Genomic DNA, 17957 nt, shown 5'->3' with positions numbered 1-17957 from the left:
GCGTACACACACACACACACACACGTATAAAATCATAGAATCATGGGATCTGAGATTGGTTTGGGTTGGAAGAAACCTTAAAACTCATCTCATTGCACCCCCTGCCATGGGCAGGGACACCTTCCACTAAATCAGGTTTTTTCCTTCTATTTAATCTAAATCTACCCTCTTTTAGTTTAAAACAATTACACTTTATCTTATCATGGCAGGCCTTGCTAAAAAGTTTGAACCCATTTTTCTTATCTATATATAAGGATCCCTTATACATACATATATGTGTATGTCATATTTCCTGTATGTGTATATTTATATTTATATTTATATTTATATTTTAATTTTTATTTTATTTTTATTCTTTATTCTTTATTTTATTTTTATTTTTATTTTTATTTTTATTTTTATATGTATATTTGGTATCTCCAGTAAATGAGAGGGATAGAGTTGGGAGTACCCATCTCATATATATATATATATATATATAAAATAAATGTGTATGTGTGTATATTTTTTATCTCCAGTAAATATGAGGGGGAGAGTTGGGAACATATCTGAGTGGTGACAATCACAACCATGTGATGCTCAAGACAACAAGTTTGCCCTCAAAGGAGGAAATCCAACAGCTGGTCCCAGGTCAGGGGTGCTGAGGAGCCTCTTTTAAACCTCAGGTTTTTGGCATCCTCCCTGAATTTTAGCTGAGGTCCAAACGGGCAGCGTGGAGACTCTTCCCTCACCAGGGAAGCAAATCCAGCCTTTCCCGCTCCATGAAAAAAGCCCACAAGCCGTGTTTTGTTTATCAAAACAAATAACACGGGGTGGTGGTGGTGGACAAGGATTTTTGGTGCCCCAGCTGGTCAGGGGTCGGTGGGGCTTGGCATCCCTTGATACCTGATCCCGCTCCCTGGGATGCCGGGAGGGAGCAGCGGGATCGTGACTCAGCCCCGCATGAGCCGGTTTCCTTCCTGCACCGCCAAGCCTGGGCTTCTGATGTTTTGTTTGCCATGGAGCTCTGGGGGCCAAGTGGGAGCTCCTGGAAATCAAAGGGAAAGAACAACATCTTGGGCTGGCCGAGGCCGGGTGCGGTGTCCTGGCTGGATGGGACACGGGGGAATTCCGGGTGCTGAGGGAAGAGGGCTGGGAGACACTGGAGGAGGGCACAGGTCAGGGCTCCAGCACAAAGCTTCTTATCCCAAAAATTCTCCCTGAATGCAGCAGCGCTCCCTGGGTGCTCTTCAGCTGTCAGAGGGAACCCTCATGGGCTCCTTGAGCTTGGCAGAGGAGGAAGAACAGGGCTTTTCCCTCTCTCATTTCTGCTCAGGTCGTCCTCCAGTCCTCCCTCTGGGTGAGGAATGGGACCTCCAGCAGCCTCTTTTGGATTGAAATGGGAGTGAGAGGCAGCTCAGCTCTCGTTAACCACCCTGGACAGGAGATCGCCAGATTTTGTCTGTTTTCAGATTTCTTCTTATTGATGCTGAAGACAAAACTCTCCATCAAAAGCTGTTCAATGTCTGGACACATCCAAACCAGGTGACCACATCCAAACCTTCTCCAGGAATGTCCTCACTGCCCCTGTCCTGGGGCAGGGGCAGGACTTGTGGCCTGGGCACAGCTGTGCTGGGATCTGGGGTAATTTCAGTGGGAATGGCAATGCTTGAGGGCTGGGGGTCTTCTCTGTCCTAATTTCTTCACCAGTCTAAGTCTAGTGCAGGTCTCTCCATGTTCCTTCCATCATCCAGAGGTGGCCCTGGACATGTACCAGCCCTCAGGCAGTGCACAGGTTCTGGCTTGAGCCTTGGGGATGTTCCCAGAAGAGTGTTAGGAGAGCACAGCTACATTCCAAAAGGAGACTGGCCAGCACTGGATTCTACTTATTTGTTGCAAAAAATAAGGAGAAAATCCCTATTTTCCTCATTCCCTCCATACCCACTGCACAACCTCCCCCTCCTCCTCAGCCAGCCGGGCCACCAGACCCAACTCTGCCACCATCCTCCCTCTGCCAGCACCTGATTCCCTGGATGACAGAGGTGGGCAGGATAACCCTGGATCTCCAGCTGTGGGGGCTGCCGTGTTTGGCCTTGGCTCTGGCCTTGAAGGGGCTCATCTGAAGGATGGGGAGAAATGCTAACCCGGGGCTGGATCTGCTCCAGGTGGGCACCAGAGGTGACTGCTGGGTTTGGCCCTGGATTGATGCTGAGCCTGATCCCACAGTGCTGAGCCTGCACTATCCACCAGCAGGCTCTTCTCCCCAGATCCATCCTGCCTTTGCCTTGGCACATTCCCATGCAGCCCCAGCAGGCAGGGAGAGACCCCAGCCTGCCCACAGCCCTCCTCGTCCCCCATCACCCTCCTCGCCCCTGTTTTCCTATTCCCAGCATTTACCCTCCCGCACGTAGCCCTGGGGGAGCCAGAGGATTGTACACAGAGGGAGAAGTTATTTTTCCTTGCCATAAACATCCAAGCCTTTCCTCGGCCCCTTCTCTTGAAACGTGGAGGTAGGACCTGGACTCATAACATCCGGCAGGAGGGGTTGGCCTTATCTGCCAGGAAACACTCAGCTCCGGATACATCCTCCCCTGCTCCCGGCACCCCAAGCAGCTCCCACTGGCAGTGCCGGGCAGGAAACCACTCAGCAGCTTGTCTCATTCCCTCTTCTGGAGAGACGGGAGGGAGGGCCTGATCCTGCCCTCCCTGCTGTGGGGTGTAGCAGGGTTGGGACTCAGGGTGGGGTGGGGGGGAAAAAAGGGATGGAGGGGGAAGGTGAGCAAAAAGGGGGCAAAAGGGGGTTTAGGATTTGGGGGAGTTGGCCATGCTGAGGGTCTCTCTAGGCTCTGTCACTGATTTGCAGGGTGAGCTCAGTCCAGTCACCTCACTCCTGTCTCTGCCTCTACTTCCCTCACCTGGTTCTGCTTTGAAAAATCAGGGAAAAGTGCTGTCTCCCTGCTGATTTCGTAGCAGGATCCAGATCCCTCGCACGGTGGCAGGGACCCCTCGTGCCAAAGGCAGCACAAGCACTTGGTCCTGTTCAAACTCTCGGGAAGAGACAGATCATGTCTCAGAGCTGGTCAGAAAAAGGGCGTGAGGGAAGGAAGAATTATCTCTGTTTTACAGACAGGGAAACTGAGGCATGGAACATCCACGTGGCTGTTTGTCACCAGCACCCACCCCTGCCCAGTGGCACTGGGACAAGCAGAGTGAGGACAGAGAGAACTCACCACCTGCTTAAGGGATGCAAAGGAAATTGCCCAGGGCATGACACACACGGCAGCTCCTGGCCAGCCCAAATCCCAGCTATCCGGGAAGGTGACCTCATCCCTGCTCCCGATGCCCGGCAGCGTGACCTGCACAGCCATGGGGGCCAAGGACTGGCCAGGGCCACCGGACACTGGGGGCAGAGGGCTCACACCCTGGTCACCTCCTGGCAAGGAGATACCCCTGTCCTGGCCCAAGCTGGCACCCCCAAGCAGGAGCCCAAATGTGGTGTGAGGCCATTTTATCCCTTCCTGCAGCCCTGATTTGATTTTCCTGCTGGTTCCCAGGCTGGGGACAGCAGGCCACAAGCCACAGCCACAAGACTCCTCAGCCTGCACAGAGACAGCCATGGGCTCCTGGATTTGGGATGGGGAGGGAGGAGAAACGTGCCCAGGACTGATGCAGAACGAGTCCTGCTTGGGGTGGAGACCCCCCCAACATCCATAACCACCGTGGCCAGCATTCTTGCACATGGATGTCCACCTTCCAAGCAAAACCACTCCTTCCCACCTCTGCCAGTCTTATTTTCCACCTGCTCCCTGCAGCAATGCCCTACATCCCAAAAAAATTGCTGTGGGGCGGGGGTTGACCCATAGCATCTCATTTTCCATCCCACCAGAGAAGGGGCGGATGGTTTTGCCCCTGAATCTCATCTCGGCTGCAGTGTCCTGGAGGTGGAAGCCGGCTGCTCCCGGCACTGGGCGTGTGCCCGGATCCGGCCGTGGCTCCCAGGGAGCCGCACCTCGCCTTGGCTGAGGCTCCCAACGCCCTCGGGGGGCCCTGGCTCCCGGTTGGGGCCTGTAGCTGTTCCTGGCGTGCAGAGAGCACAGGGACAAGCTCCCACCTCTCCCCACGTGGCTCCGGGTTGAGCAAGTGGGGACAGGCTTGGCTGGCGGGGCTCTCCATTTATCCCAGCCCGACGGGCTCCTTGGGGATGGGGTGCATGGAGAAACCCCTTTTCCTGGGGAAATCAGACTCTGGGAGGTGCTGGGAGCTCTTGGAGGGGGGTTTGCTTCCACTAACCCTGCACGGGATGAAAGCAAGGAGGGAAAAGGCTCATGGGGTGGTGCAGCTGATCCCGTTGCTGCTTGGGGCATGGGAATAAGGAGAAGGACCAGTAGGAGCAGCCAGTGTCCTGGAGAAAGGGTCCTACAGGGTAAGAATGTGACAGCCCAAACCAGGCTGGTGGCAATACCCAGAGCTGATTTTTGGGGGGGGTGGGACCACTGAGCCTCCTCCCCAAGGCAGTTTCACTGTTCTCAGCTGCCTCTCGGGCCTGGGCCACCCCAGGGATTGCAGGGAGAGATGGAGAAGGGAAAAGCAGGACTTTTCCAGCCCCACTCCTGCTCCTGGCATGGTCCCATATGAGTCAATGATGCTGGGCAGAGAGGCCAAACAGGATCCTGGCACCTCCCTCCCTCCAGCTCCAAAATCCTCTTGGAAGAGTCACATTTGGGCTGAGCCACCCCCGTCAGGGAGCCACTACAGTACCTGGGGCTGGCAGGACACCCAAAGGTGTCCGTTCCTTTCCCCCTACAAACGAAAGGCCAAGGGTGCGTTTGGATGCCTGAGAGATGGAAGAAAGAAGAGGCAGGATGGGAGAGCTGAATCCAGGGGATAAAAGTGGGGCATGAAGGAGAACAGGACAGGGGCTTGTTGATGCCTCCCCAAATACTCACACAGCCTCCACCTTCTGGGACCATGGGCTCCGTGGATCAGAGACATCACTTATGGGAGACAGGGCATCCGGAGGGACAGGATTGGGTTGGATTGGATTGGGTTGGGTGACCTCTGGAGACCCCTCCCAGCCACCACACAGAGGTGGCATCACAAAGGGCACTAGGAAAAGTGCTCCTCCACTTTTTGAGGCCAAGCAGGAAGGGCCCAGCCTGGCAGGACACTGCTTTGGGCAGCGTTTACCCTGCCTTGGATCTCCAGAGCTCCCTTCCAGCCCTAACAACTCTGGGATTCTCTGTGCACGGCTTAACCTCAAGGACAGCAGGGACACAGCCTGATTTAATGTCTGGCAAGAGAAGGCTGTGATGTTTTTCCATGGACAACAACATGGATTAAGCTTTTCTCTTTGCTGGCCAGGCCTGAAGACCATCACTCAACATCACCTTCACGTGGCTCCCCAAATTTGGCCCCCACACATTTCTGAGGCCTCATTGCCTTGATCTGCACCTGAAACAAGGACCCTTTTTAAGGTCCTCACTCCGTGGAGCGCCTTTAAAGGTGAATCAGCCCAAACTGGGAAAGAAAAGGGAGCCTTAAATGTGACTAAAACCCATGCTCCAGGCACTGGCACTCGCTCCATAAATTAGCAACATCATCTACGCTCACCAAGACAGCACAGGCAAAGCTCTTGACTTCACTGTGATATGGAAACAAGATTAAAAAGATCGTATCTGAGAGATGGCAAAAGCAGAATCAAGGCCAGCAGTGACCTGAACCCCGAGACACTCTATGGAAAGTGAGGGTAAGCACTCGTCATGCCCCGAGTTGGTTTGTTAGAAAGCAATCCACAATTTGCAAAGATAACCACAGATCTTTGTTTTATTTATAAAAAAATGGAAGTAGAAAAATTTGGCTGAAAATACCAACAACGACAACGACAACAAAAATATAAAAAAATAGCACTTGAACGGGGAATGTTTCTGTTTTGAAAACTGTTGTCAATAGCGACAGCAATTTAAATCATCGAATGATCATTGTATAAAAACATATTTATTTAAATTAAATATTTTATGCAAACTCGTATCTACACTCATTCAAAATGCATAGAGCCACACAAAAGAGATGGAATATCTAGCTTAAAAATCAGTGAACTTTTGGGTTGTTTTTTTTTTTAAGTATTCTTTGCAATTATTATTAATATATTTTGGGGACTAAAACCAGGAAATCATAACCACGTTACTAACTAATCATTACCAAGTGCCATATAGTAAACACTAAGATTAATCATGTCATATAACTGATTTAAAATAAAGCTTCATCTTTATGGAAAGGAAGAGAACTCGAGCAATACAAAATCCGAGGGGGGCGGGGGAATAATGGAAGGAATAAATCAATGTACAGCTTTATTACAAGCAATAAAACGCCAGAGTTAGGAGAGGCATTGGGCACTGTGGCTCCAAACACAGAGCCTTCCCCTTCAAAGGATGTTTGATAAAAAAAGTGTCTGCTACATCATCACCTCTTGGCCAAAATGTTCATCCCAGGACCTGCTCCCAGGGGTGGATGCCGGCCGGATCCTGCCTTTCCCAGCCCTGATCTTGCCCCTCTCCAGAACAGGTTCAGCACCCTCGGGGCTGGCTGCCCCTCTCCTGGCTGGTGTCCCATCCCCTCCGGGGTTTCTTGAGGGATGAAGCCCCCAGTCCATGCTCCAGGGCAGGAGATGGGGGCGGGGGGGGGGGTGTTAATCCCCGTTGGAGCAGTCGGGCAGGTCAGGGTGGCTGCAGCAACGCCGCCACCAGAACCCAAAACCAGCTCACAGACCTTCAACAAAATCTTCCCTTCTGCCACCCCTGCCTTTCAGACCCGACATTTGCAGGGTGCTGCCGCACTCCTGACTCCAAAGCAGGGCTGGGAATGCCCCAGTATGAGGGGCAGCCTTCCTGCACTCCCAGGAGCATCCCTGCTTTGGAAGAGGGACTTGGCCAAAGGGCTTTGGCATCGGGAAGTGCCCCCCGGCCCCGGTCGGAGCAGAGCACTCCAGGCTTTGCACGGTGGTGAGCCAACAACCCAAATCCTTTACCTACAACACCGAGGAGACTCCAGGGCCCTGCGGTTCGGACTCGGTCACCCTGAGGGGCCGCGGGCGATGTCCCCAGGGAGCAACGCCTCAGAACAGTGTCGGGTCCTTCCTCGGCCGGTCCAGGCGGCCCCGGCTGGGCTCCTAAGAGACGCTGTAGTTATTGTAGTAGGTGGCCGTGGCATCGGCCAGGACGGAGATGAGGCTGTTCTCGGAGCTGTGGGAGCTGCCGGACGCCGGGACGTGCCCATTGGCCAAGGCCCCGCCGTGGTGGTCGCCGTGGCCAGGGTTGTTGAGATACTGGTCAAACTCATTGCGGTCCATCTCCCCCAGCAGCTCCGCTTGGCTCAGCTGGTCCAAGGTGTCGAAGCCGTGGTGGTCGGGCGGCGGGGAGAGCTGGCCCAGGTGGGCATGGAGGCTGGGAGGGGGCAGGGAGGGGAAGGCGGGTGTGTAGTAGCTGGGAGGAGGAGGAGGAGGAGGAAGGGGAGGGCAGCTGGAGGCCGGGGGGATCATGCAGGTGGCCGGCTGTGGCATGGGGCTGAGCGGGTGGTGGCCGCACGGGAGGGAGCCGCCCGCGTACTCCGGGGAGAAGGTGGCACCGGCGAGGTGGGAGCGGTGATGCTCCTCGGGGCAGGGTGAGGAGAAGAAGCTCTGCTCGGGGTCTATGGCGTCCAGCGGGGACATCTCCGGCGGCGTGGGCAGCCCGTAGGGGTAGGTGTCCACGCTGGTGCTGCTGCCGCCGCTGCCCGGAGCCTCCCGGTACCCCCGCACAGCCGGCAGCCCCGGGCGGGGGGGGTACTCACCCGGGCCCTCTTTGTCCCCCCCAGCCCGGCTGCAGGTCCGCTTTTCCGGCACAGAGTTCTGGTCCCGTGTCAGGCTGCCCAGCAGAAAGCCGGGGTCCACCCGCTTCCCGATGCGCTTGACCTGCTTCTTCCGCCGGGGCCGGTACTTGTAGTTGGGATAATCTTGCATGTGCTTCACCCGCAGCCGCTCGGCCTCCTCCACGTAGGGACGCTTCTGCGACAGGCTCAGCGCCTTCCAGGACTTCCCTGAAACGGAGGACACGCTCCCTTAGCACCCGCAGTCTCCCAAAGGCTCCCGATATCCCAGCTGGCACACGCGGAGGACACATCCCAAAAACCCTGCAGGAGGACGAGGTGGCAGCGGGTGGGAGAAGAAGGGGGGAATTGAGGCCACTGTGGGGTCTCTGACTCCCTTCATCCCCAGTCCCCACACAAGGCGGGCTCGGGGTTAGTAAATAAATCCAGGCAGATGAACACTCCCAGCTCCATGGGCTGGGACAGAGAGCTGGGCTGTGGAGCAGGGACAGCCAAGGCCGTGCCTGGCTGAGCAGGGAGTCAGGACGTGGTGTCCTTTAAGGTGTCCCAGCCTGTGCCCTGCCAGGACTTGCACCAAGGCACAAGGAGACCTGGGCACTGTGACAGCTGGTCTGGATGGTGAAAGGTGTCCCTGCATGGATTAGATGGTCTTTAAGGTCCCTTCCAACCCAAACCATTCCATGATTCTGTAATTCTGTGACCTCGCTCTCCCTGTTTGAGATAAAATGTTCCCAAGACACAGGACGGAGAAGCAGCACTGGGCAGGGGGAGGGGGGGGTTATCCCACAGTGAAGCTGTCCCAGGCTGCTCCTCAGGGTAAGAGGGAGAAATGAGGATACAGATCAAAGCCTTTGATGCCTTCCCATGGCCTGAGACAGCAGAAATAACACTAATAAGCTGAGATGCTGCATGGCAAAGCAGCAAGGAGAAAACCCAAACCACCAAAGAAAACACCGCAGAACTGTCCAGGGAAACACAAACTTTGGATAAGAGGTTGGGCAGCAAAGCTGTGTTGCAATTCGGGCAGCTCTTTCTCAGCCTGTCTGGGCCAATAATTTCGGTTTGCCCTCTTGGTTTCACATCAAAATGGGGATTGGGAGAAAGGGAGAAATAGTGGATGGGGAATGGGAAACAAATGTGTGCGCGAAATGGGTTGTGATCCCCCAAAAGCAACAGCAGAAATACACACACACACCCCAGCCACGCAATACTGGGACAAAGTGGGACAGCAAGGACGGGCCAGGGAAATTTGGGGTCCCTCCCTGCACAGCGAGGCAGCACCCTCAGGGTTTGCAGCAGAGAGGTGGCAGGGTGCCTGTCCCCTGGGATGCAGGACACCATCAGGACACCCTGAAGGGTGACTGCACACCTGGAGTGTGGGACAGTTCTGGGGTGAGCACCCCGTGGGTGACGGGGTGGGTGCACGGGTACTGCTCCCGGGGTGCTGCTCCCGGGGTGTGGGACTCCATCAGGCTTTGCAGCCCTAGGGTGCTGCATCCGGGCTGGCTTTGCATCCCCAAAACGGCCAGGTAGGTGTAGGGGTGTCCTCCTGCTGCGTGCCAGACCGGGTCCCCATCTGGGCAGGGTTGGCATCCCCAGGGATGGCCGGTGGTGCTGGGGTTCCCAGTCCGGGGGAAGGATCTGGATGGGATTTGCACCCCGCGTGGGTGCATGGTGCCCAGCCCGGGACACTGGATCCGAACGGGATTTGCACCCCGGGGTTGTGCGTGGATCCCCACGCCAATGCACTGAATCCGGACGGGGTTTTCACTCCAGGGACCGCAGGTGGGTGCCTGCGGACCAAGCCCGGAGCGCTGGATCCGAGCAGGGTGTGCATCCCATGGGATGCCCGGGTGGGTGCGTGGGTGCCTCCCCCGGGGCACTGGATCCGGGCAGGATTTGCACCCCCGGAAATGTCCCGGTGGACTCAGGGGTACCGAACCCGGACAGGGTTTGCACCCGCAGGGATCTCCGGTGGGTGCCCCAGGGCACTGAATCCCGACAGGATTTACACCTGGCTGGCTGGGTGGGTGCTCGGGTGCTCACCCCGGGGCACCGGATCCGGGCAGGGTTTGCACCCCAGGGGATGCTCGGGTGAGTCCCCGACCTCCCGCCGCTCCTCGCCCCCCAAGCCCGCGCCCGCCGCGCTCCTCACCGAGCATCTTGCTGAGCTCCGCGTTGTGCAGGTCGGGGTTCTGCACCGCCAGCCGCTTCCTCTCGTCCTTCGCCCACACCATGAACGCGTTCATGGGCCGGCGGATGCGGCTCTCGGAGCCCTTCTCGCCCTGCGAGGCTCGGGAGGGTGGCCCTGGGGACAGCCCCTCGCCCGCGTCCCCCTCCAGCCGCTCCGGCCAGGGGAATGTGCTGAGCAGCGCAGCCATGGCCCCCCCGGCCCCCCCCGCCCCGCCGCGCTGCCCTCGGGGTCCCCGCGCAGTCCCAGCCTCCTGCCCGGCCTCTCCCGTATTTATGAGCTCCTTGGAAAAAGCCTCCTCCAATGACACCGAAGGGACTCGCTGCTCCTCCTTGTTTGCAAACTCCTCGGCCCGGCCGGGATGGTGCCGCGAGAAAACTTCTCCCCACCCTCTGCCCGGCACCCCCCGGGGAAGCAGCACCCCCCAAACCCCCCTTTCTCCTTCCCACTCCCCCCTCCCCCTCTTTTATTATTATTTTTCCTTATTTTGCCCGCTGAAAGGAAGCGAGGAGAGAGCTGGAAATGTCCCTCCCCCAAACAGCCCCGCTGCCCTCCTGCACCTCAGAGACTTCAAACTTTAAAGGCTCGAGGTAACACAGAGAGAGGAGATAAAGGCACTGAAAACATGGAAAGAAAAGGAAAATGGCACCGAAAGGAAGATCCCACTGGGGCGCACAAGGCCCCTCCCCAGAATTTGGCCAGCTGCAGGAACCCTCTTTGCCAGGGGAAATCAGGGCATGGATCCCACAGGCAGGGACATCTTTCCCCCACTCCTCCTGCTTTACCCACCAGACCAGGCTGTGCTTTGCCCACCCCATGTGAGTTTTCACCCCAAATTTCCAGGTCCCCTTGTATGGGATGGAAACTGGGACGCAATGAAACTGCTGGCGGGTGCTTGTCCAGCCTGGTGGGACTCCTGAGGAAGCTTTTAGGGGAAAACAAGGCAGGGATGGGGCTGGGCACAGCTCAAAGAGGTTGAAACATCCCCAGTCCGTCCCCGCTGCCCATTCCTGGACACTGGGAGACAAAGGATCTGTTCCTTGCTGCTGCATTTTATGGAGTGCTGCCCCATCCCACAAAGCCTGGATGGAATGGAAGTCCCAAAGTCATACAATGTGTTCCCCACTAACCCCAGCTGGGTGTTCACAAGGGTGGGAAAGTCATCCAAGCAGCATTCCCCTCACTAGGACAAAGGATCTCCAGGAAGGTGATGGCACCGAAAATCCCCAGCTGGCTGCCCTTTCCCAGCTCATCCCCGCAGCCTGCCCTGAGGAATGTATCTGGTGGCTGGATTCCTTTATGACTCTGACCCGCTGACATGGGGCTGCAGGGCTGCAGCGGCTCCGCTTTGACTGACCGTGGGTTTCCTCTCCGCGCTGCCAGAAAAGCAGCGGGACGGGGTGCGGGATGGGCGGGCGTTTCCTGGGGCTGGCCAGGGCTGCCCCATCTGACCCCAAGCCAGGGGGGAAAACCCCGGCGCGGATCCCAGGCCGGGGAGTTTGGGCAGGTTTCCCACGTGCCTGGGTGTTCCTATTGACTCTTGTCAGATTAGGAGTGATGGAGAGAGCTCATGTAAATGTGAGCCGGGCAGGATCCGCCTGGGCTTCCTGGTCCCTCCCTTCCCTCCGCACAGGAGCGGGATGGCTCTGGTTTCGCGTGGATTGCAGCGATTTTGGGGTCAGGAGAGCTGGAATCTGCCAACTTCGCTCGCAGCAGAAGCAGCAACTGCCCTCCCCGAGCTTTTTACCGGGACCGAACTAAAACCCTGCGGAAGCAACAACATTTTCCAAAGGAACTGATTAAATCTATTAAGCTATTTACAAGTGGGCTCCATCAGAGCTGCGTTATCTGGGAATACAACAGGAAGGCAACTTCTCTTAAATCTAAAAGGCGCAGGAGATTTCCTGGTCTCGGGACAGATTTATACACCCTTTCCACACACACACAGAGGAGCTGCCTTTTATCTGGGGTTTGGAGCCGGGCACGCTCCTGGGGACAGCTTGTTCTGTCCCAGCAGCTCCAGATCTCTCCCAAAGTCCCGTCTCACGCCTTGAAGTGCCGGGATGGAAGTGCCGGGATGAGGCAGGGAGGGAGGATGCCAAACCCTCCACCCTGCCCTGCACAGGTCTCCCGGGTGCACTTTGCAGACTGGAGCTGCTGCAGAGGTTGGCAGCGAGAAGTTGGGAAGAAAACCTGGAACATCCTTAATTTTGTTTAGTTCCCTTTAGGAGGGGTGGAAGTGCCCTGAAAAAGAGGCTATCCGGGGTTGCAAGGTTTTATTTTGAATAGGGTGGTTCTTCGGGTAGGGTGATTACAGTGCATGGCTCAGTGTTGTTTTTTAACCCTCAGGATGATGAGGACCTGGATATCATCAATATAAAAACACCTCTATCGAGGCCCCAGAGGCCAGGAATTTTTAGTAGTAACAGCAGAGTTTCCCTTCCTGGGGAAATGAATGAGATGGATGAATTCCACTGGCTCCCTTTTTCAAGACTGCCTCCACCTTGCCCTGTGTTTCCACATTCTGCAGGATGGGTGGAAAGGTTCGGGAGAGGATAAAACTCTGAGCAAGGACAGGACCTGCACCCACCTCCTGCCTCTGCTGCCAAAGCCAGGAAGCTCTTGGGGCACCTCTCTGGGTGTTCCTGATCCTCATTATTCCCTCCACATCCTGGGAGTAACATTTGACCTCCCAAAGGTATCACAGCGGTCAACTCGTGCCTTTTCAGAGAGACAATTTGGGGCTCCTGTGTGGTTACAGCACAAAGAAATCCAGCAGAATATTCCTCGTTTGGATTTCCTCCCTTCCCAGGGCCCCCACACAGAATTTTAAGTGCAAACACTGTTATTAATAACCGTTTTCTTTCCCCTTCTCCCCCTCTCCTGCAGCACCTGGCATTCTGATGCCATTAGTAAGGAGGGTTTCATTCTGCACCCTGCCTAAAATGCTAGTCAAACCTGTCCTGTCGGAAGCTCCCACGTTACATAAAGGAGGCTGGGGCCATGTGAAAATGCCACCTCTTAATTGCCACTGGATTGGGGTAATTAGTCTGGAAAAACCTCGGGACTACCTTTTTTTTTTTGTATGTGTGTGTGTGCTCACCTTCCCCGCTCTGCTGCGAGGCTTCACCTGTATCTGGGGCACAGGAAGCAGCAGAGCTCTCCCAGGGCTTTGGGAACAGGGAAATTACGGTGAAAAGCCGCGAGCGAAAATAGACGGAGCAGACAAAGGGGGGAAGAAAGCTTTGTTCTCCCCCATTTTCACGGATGGGGAACAGTGGCAACAACTCCCATGGGCCAGGCAGAAAATGAGTGGCTGAACCCTACATGGAAGGACCATCTCTTTAAAAATATCCCTCTTCTTCTTCTTTTTTTTTTTTTTTTTTTTTTTTTTTGGGTGGATCCGACATCTGGAATTTTACTCCTGTGAAGGGAGGGTTTATTTTCGCCCCCCACACCCACACCCCACCAACCTTCAAGGACATTAAAATGTGTGAGAAAGTGCAAAACCTAAATTAGCTCAATATTCACATGTTCCTTAATTATTGATGAAACTCTCGGCTCCCAAGGGAAGTTTTTGCAGACAGCTAGGGGTTCCCAGCAGAAGATTCCCTCAGTGCTGCAGTTCCCAACTCTGCCCACTGCCCATCCTCCCTGATTCCACCAGGTTTTCCCCAGGGATTGCTACCTAGGCCATTTATTTTCTAGGGAAAAAACCCCAGAGCTTTCCCATTATATGAAAAAATGCAGACACCTCCCCCCCACCAGCCCCAAAATTCTAAATTTTTCAGCATAGTGCTGAATATTTCTGCTTTTGCTACTTTTAAAATGCAGTTTTAAGGTTACAAAAAGATATATTTTAGTGCCTTTAGGTTAAAGGGAATCACAAAGAGTTTCTCTCTTACAGCTTTACATTTATAAAGATGGATTAAGATAAAAGAATCTTCGAGTGATTCAGAAGCACATTTTGACTTGCTGAGAAATGGAGCTTCAATTTCTTTTACAACAATATTCCCACTTCTGCCACCACAAAATTGTGTATTTGTACTGCATTTCCAAGTCCCACATCACTAAAAGTTTGCTGGTCCAAGAAAAAATTGCTTTATCCCTGGATGGAACAGGTACAGAGACAAAAGCCCAAGAACTTGTCCCAAGTTCTCTGAGCTCGGATCCTTCCTGGGGGTTCCTGCCCAGGAATGAGGAGGAATTAGGCAAAGGATGGCTTTGGATGCCCACAATCCTCACGCTGTATCCAATAGGACACACTATTCCCAGATCTTTTTTCCAGCTAGGCGTGATGCCGGGCAGTGTTTCCAATAGACTTTGTGTGGTTTCCCTCTCTTCTTGGAGCTTCCTTCCTCCCCTCAGTGTTGGCAGGTTCGGAGGTTTCGTGACGTCAATTGTGCCTTTTGAAGGTGGATGCTGCAACAACTTCGGTCTCGTGTGTTTAAACAGGAGAAAATTGGTTAATTACGCTGATGAGTGCAGCTAATTGTCCTTGCTGAGAGCTGAGGAGCTGAAGGCAGAGAGCACCAGGGCAGCTGAAAGGAGAAGTGCAGCCATGGACACGATGCTGAGCTGCCCCAAACATTTCACAGAGCCACAGAATAGTTTAGGGTGGAAAATCCCTCAGACATCATCGAGTCCAACCATGCCCCAGCACTGCCGAGGCCACCTCTGACCCGTGTCCCCAAGTGCCACATCCACACAGCTTTGAAATCCCTGCAGGGATGGGGATTCCACCACTGCCCTGGGCAGCCCCTTCCCGTTCCTGACAACCCTTTCCATGAAGAAATTTCTCCTGATGTCCAACCTGACCCTCCCCTGGCACAGCTTGAGGTTCATCCTGTCCCTGTTCCCTGGGAGCAGAGCCCGACCCCCCCGGCTGCCCCCTCCTGTCAGGGAGTTGTGCAGAGCCACAAGGTCCCCCCTGAGCCTCCTTTGCTCCAGGCTGAGCCCCTTTCCCAGCTCCCTCAGCCGCTCCTGCTGCTCCAGCCCCTTCCCCAGCTCTGTTCCCTTCCCAGGACATGCTCCAGCCCCTTCAATTCACAAATGTCACAAAGCAGCTGCATCTCAATGGACTCAAATTCACTTTAACACAAGCACAGGTGGTTCTGAAATCTTCAATGGTGCCTTGCATTTATGTTTTAAACAAACCCTGGTTGTAACTAAAAGGCACTTGGGGACATGGGGCAGTGGTGGCCTTGGCTGTGCTGAGGGAGTTGTTGGACTTGATCGTCTTAGAGGGCTTTTCCAGCCTTAATGATCCCATGATTCTACAATTCTACCTCCCCTTTATGCTGGCTGTGTGTGAAGCACCAGAGCTGGAACAACTTGGGAGGAAATTCAAGGAATGCTGCCTGCTCCACATGTCTGGGCTGTCACTTGGGGTGCTCCAGTGCCATCTCCCATCCCTGGCTTCAAGGAAAGCTCCACAGTTAGACAAAACTCCAAAAGCCCATAAAGTTCATGCAGATTCGGGTCCAACAATGGTACCAGGACTATTTCTCCATGGTCTCTACTGCCCAGGGTAGTTTGGTGCCTGCAGGTGTTTACAACACAATTCAACCTCCGGGATTGCTGCTCTGACATTGCACTTGCCAATCACGTCCTTGGCCGTGGATCCCGCAGCGAATTCCAAGCCTCAAAGCGAAGAACAGCCCTATCCCTGCAAAGAATGGAACAGCTCAGGAGAAACCAGTGTTGGAATGTTCCCAATGCAAAAAGGAAAATTTCCTTCTGTCACTGCTGACCCGGGGTTACCAAAACTGAAAACATTTTAATATCTGTGCTGCGCGTGCCTCGTTCTCCGTTTGGGAGCGACAGCAGAGCGGGGAGTCTCATTTTCCTTGGTGTCCAGGTAATTTCACTGGGAGCCACCTCATTCTGTGAGCACAATGGATGAATTCATAACAAAAGGCCTTGGAGTTTAAAAGTCTGAATTTCGCGGAAATGAAACCAAGTCGTTCCTTTGTGCTCACATTCTGCTAATTCCACCATCTGGGCACTGATGTAATTCTTTTTCTTGTGCTTTCTAAAAAAGGCCTTCTTGCCAAACCAGAGTTGTGTTAAAACTGAACTCAAAACCCACTAGAAACAAACAAAAAAAATTATATGTATGTAATTTATTACTCTGAAACATGTTCCTCTTGTTCCAATCATCCATTTCACTGGACAGTATCTGGTAAGAAGAGCTTTTCATTGAGTAATGCTGACCACAAACACAGAGCAGAGCAGTTAAATCAATTGCTTCTGTCAAACACAAGCAATTAATGATTTATGATTATTTATTTATTATGATTTTCCCCTCCTACAACCACATGGAGAGCTCGGGGCACATTAAAATCCCACATCTCCCAGGATAAAGTGCCATGTATTTCTCGCAGAAATAGAGAATCTTCCATTGGTAGCTGATACTTCCATCTGAGCCAGATTTAAGTCTTGGGTATCCTGAACTTAACAGGAGCAACAGCACGAATTCAAAGGTTTATTCCTGGTTTTATTCTTCCTGTAACTGACACGGGAACGTGGCCAAGCACCCACAAGAACCAGCACACAGAAACACATGGAAACTCACAGAGGGAACAAACAAACAAGCCCAGCAGTATTTGCAGAAGGAAACCTTATTCCTTGACTAGCACCTTTTTAAACTGAAATTCCAGAGATTTTAGACTGTAAAGTTTAGTTGCTTAAGAGTTAAAAAATAATAATTGGAAACAATCAGGCTTTTGGATTCTAATAACAAAAATTCCAACTTGTGGTGAGCAAGAGATCAGGAGGGATGCTTCAATGTAACACAAAACATTATTTTGCTGTCTTCCTCCATTGAGAAGACGGTTTTTTCACCTCAAGCATGGAGTTTCCTCCCAGTCTGATAACAACTGATGGTATTCAGTGGTATTTCATTTAAGGAAGCCAGGGGCAAGCAGGATTATGTTGGATAATAATTGTACAGCCTGAAAAGGAGATGCAACAAGGGTTAAAAACCCCTGGTGTGTGAAAGGCATCTTGTTCTCCCATATAAGAAGTGCAACTTCATTTTGCTGCAGTGAACGAGCATGTCCTGAGGGCAGAAAAAAACCAAAAAGGTGCTTTGGAAACCAAGAGATCTTAAAAACGGAGGAGTTGAGCTGCAACCAAACCATCCATGTGGTCTGGGTGCTGCAGATGGAGCTTCCTCCACTGCACAATAAAGGCTGCTTAAGGAAGTTTTTTTCCCTATTAACATCTGCATCTTGACAATGTTCCTCAAACCATGTTAAGCAACTCCACTGAGCTGAGACAATATAAAAATGTACCCGTTTTATTCAGCAGAGCAGCCAACGGGATGTTTTAGATTTACACTGATGAAACCCAGCCAGGCCTGAATGAAATGAGCAGCTAATGGATTTGGATTCTGGGTTCTGCCAGGATAACTGGCTGGTTTTCAGGGTTCTGCTGCCAGTTTGCTGTGGCCAAAGAAATATCAGAACAGGACACCAGGAAGGTGAATCCTTCTTCCCATCCCACCACTTCCAAGATCACCCATCTCTTCTGACAGCTCTGAGTGATATTAACATCCCAAAATTCATGCTGAATGTTTCAGATCTCCCACAAAAGTGCTCGTGGCAGTGCCCAGTTCCAGCATTCCTTGTTTCCAGTCTTACAATGAGAAACAAGCTCTGGTTTGGTTATAAATCCAAACTGCAAGTTTTCGATGTGTGAATGGCAATACCAAATGCATCTAACTGTGCTTTTAAAATCTATTGGTCTCCCAATTTCAGGCAAAAACCTTGCTCTATCCAAGGCATCTTTCTGAATTCCAGAGACCACTGAAGAGATCCTGAATATTGCCTGGGAATCAAAGATAGGGATATGGTTAATAAATTATATGGTTAATACACACTTCCTTTAGCTTTGGTGCAAAGTTATAAAAGTTTGACAATGG

General features: G+C 53.1%; 1 protein-coding gene across 1 annotated transcript; it reads right to left on the bottom strand.

The window, feature by feature from the left end:
- Window positions 1-5784: 5784 nt before the first annotated feature.
- Window positions 5785-10253, bottom strand: SOX7 (SRY-box transcription factor 7). The gene is made up of 2 exons (XM_039569917.1): window positions 9995-10253; window positions 5785-8049 (listed from the first exon to the last, which is right to left on the bottom strand). The coding sequence occupies exons 1-2, from the start codon at window positions 10218-10220 to the stop codon at window positions 7145-7147; spliced, it is 1131 nt and encodes a 376-aa protein (XP_039425851.1). The 5' UTR covers window positions 10221-10253; the 3' UTR covers window positions 5785-7144.
- Between the last annotated feature and the right edge of the window lie 7704 nt (window positions 10254-17957).

This window comes from Corvus cornix, chromosome 3 (genome assembly GCF_000738735.6).
Source record: "Corvus cornix cornix isolate S_Up_H32 chromosome 3, ASM73873v5, whole genome shotgun sequence".
Classification (NCBI taxonomy): Eukaryota; Metazoa; Chordata; class Aves; order Passeriformes; family Corvidae; genus Corvus; species Corvus cornix.
This window is presented reverse-complemented; position numbering and strand designations above follow the sequence as displayed.

Bases quoted from the DNA above. Each gene is read 5' to 3' on its own strand.
- SOX7 (XM_039569917.1), bottom strand. From the start codon at position 10,220: ATGGCTGCGCTGCTCAGCACATTCCCCTGGCCGGAGCGGCTGGAGGGG. The intron at 8,050-9,994 runs GTGAGGAGCGCG...CCTCCGTTTCAG, and splicing joins GGAGCTCAGCAAGATGCTCG to GGAAGTCCTGGAAGGCGCTG.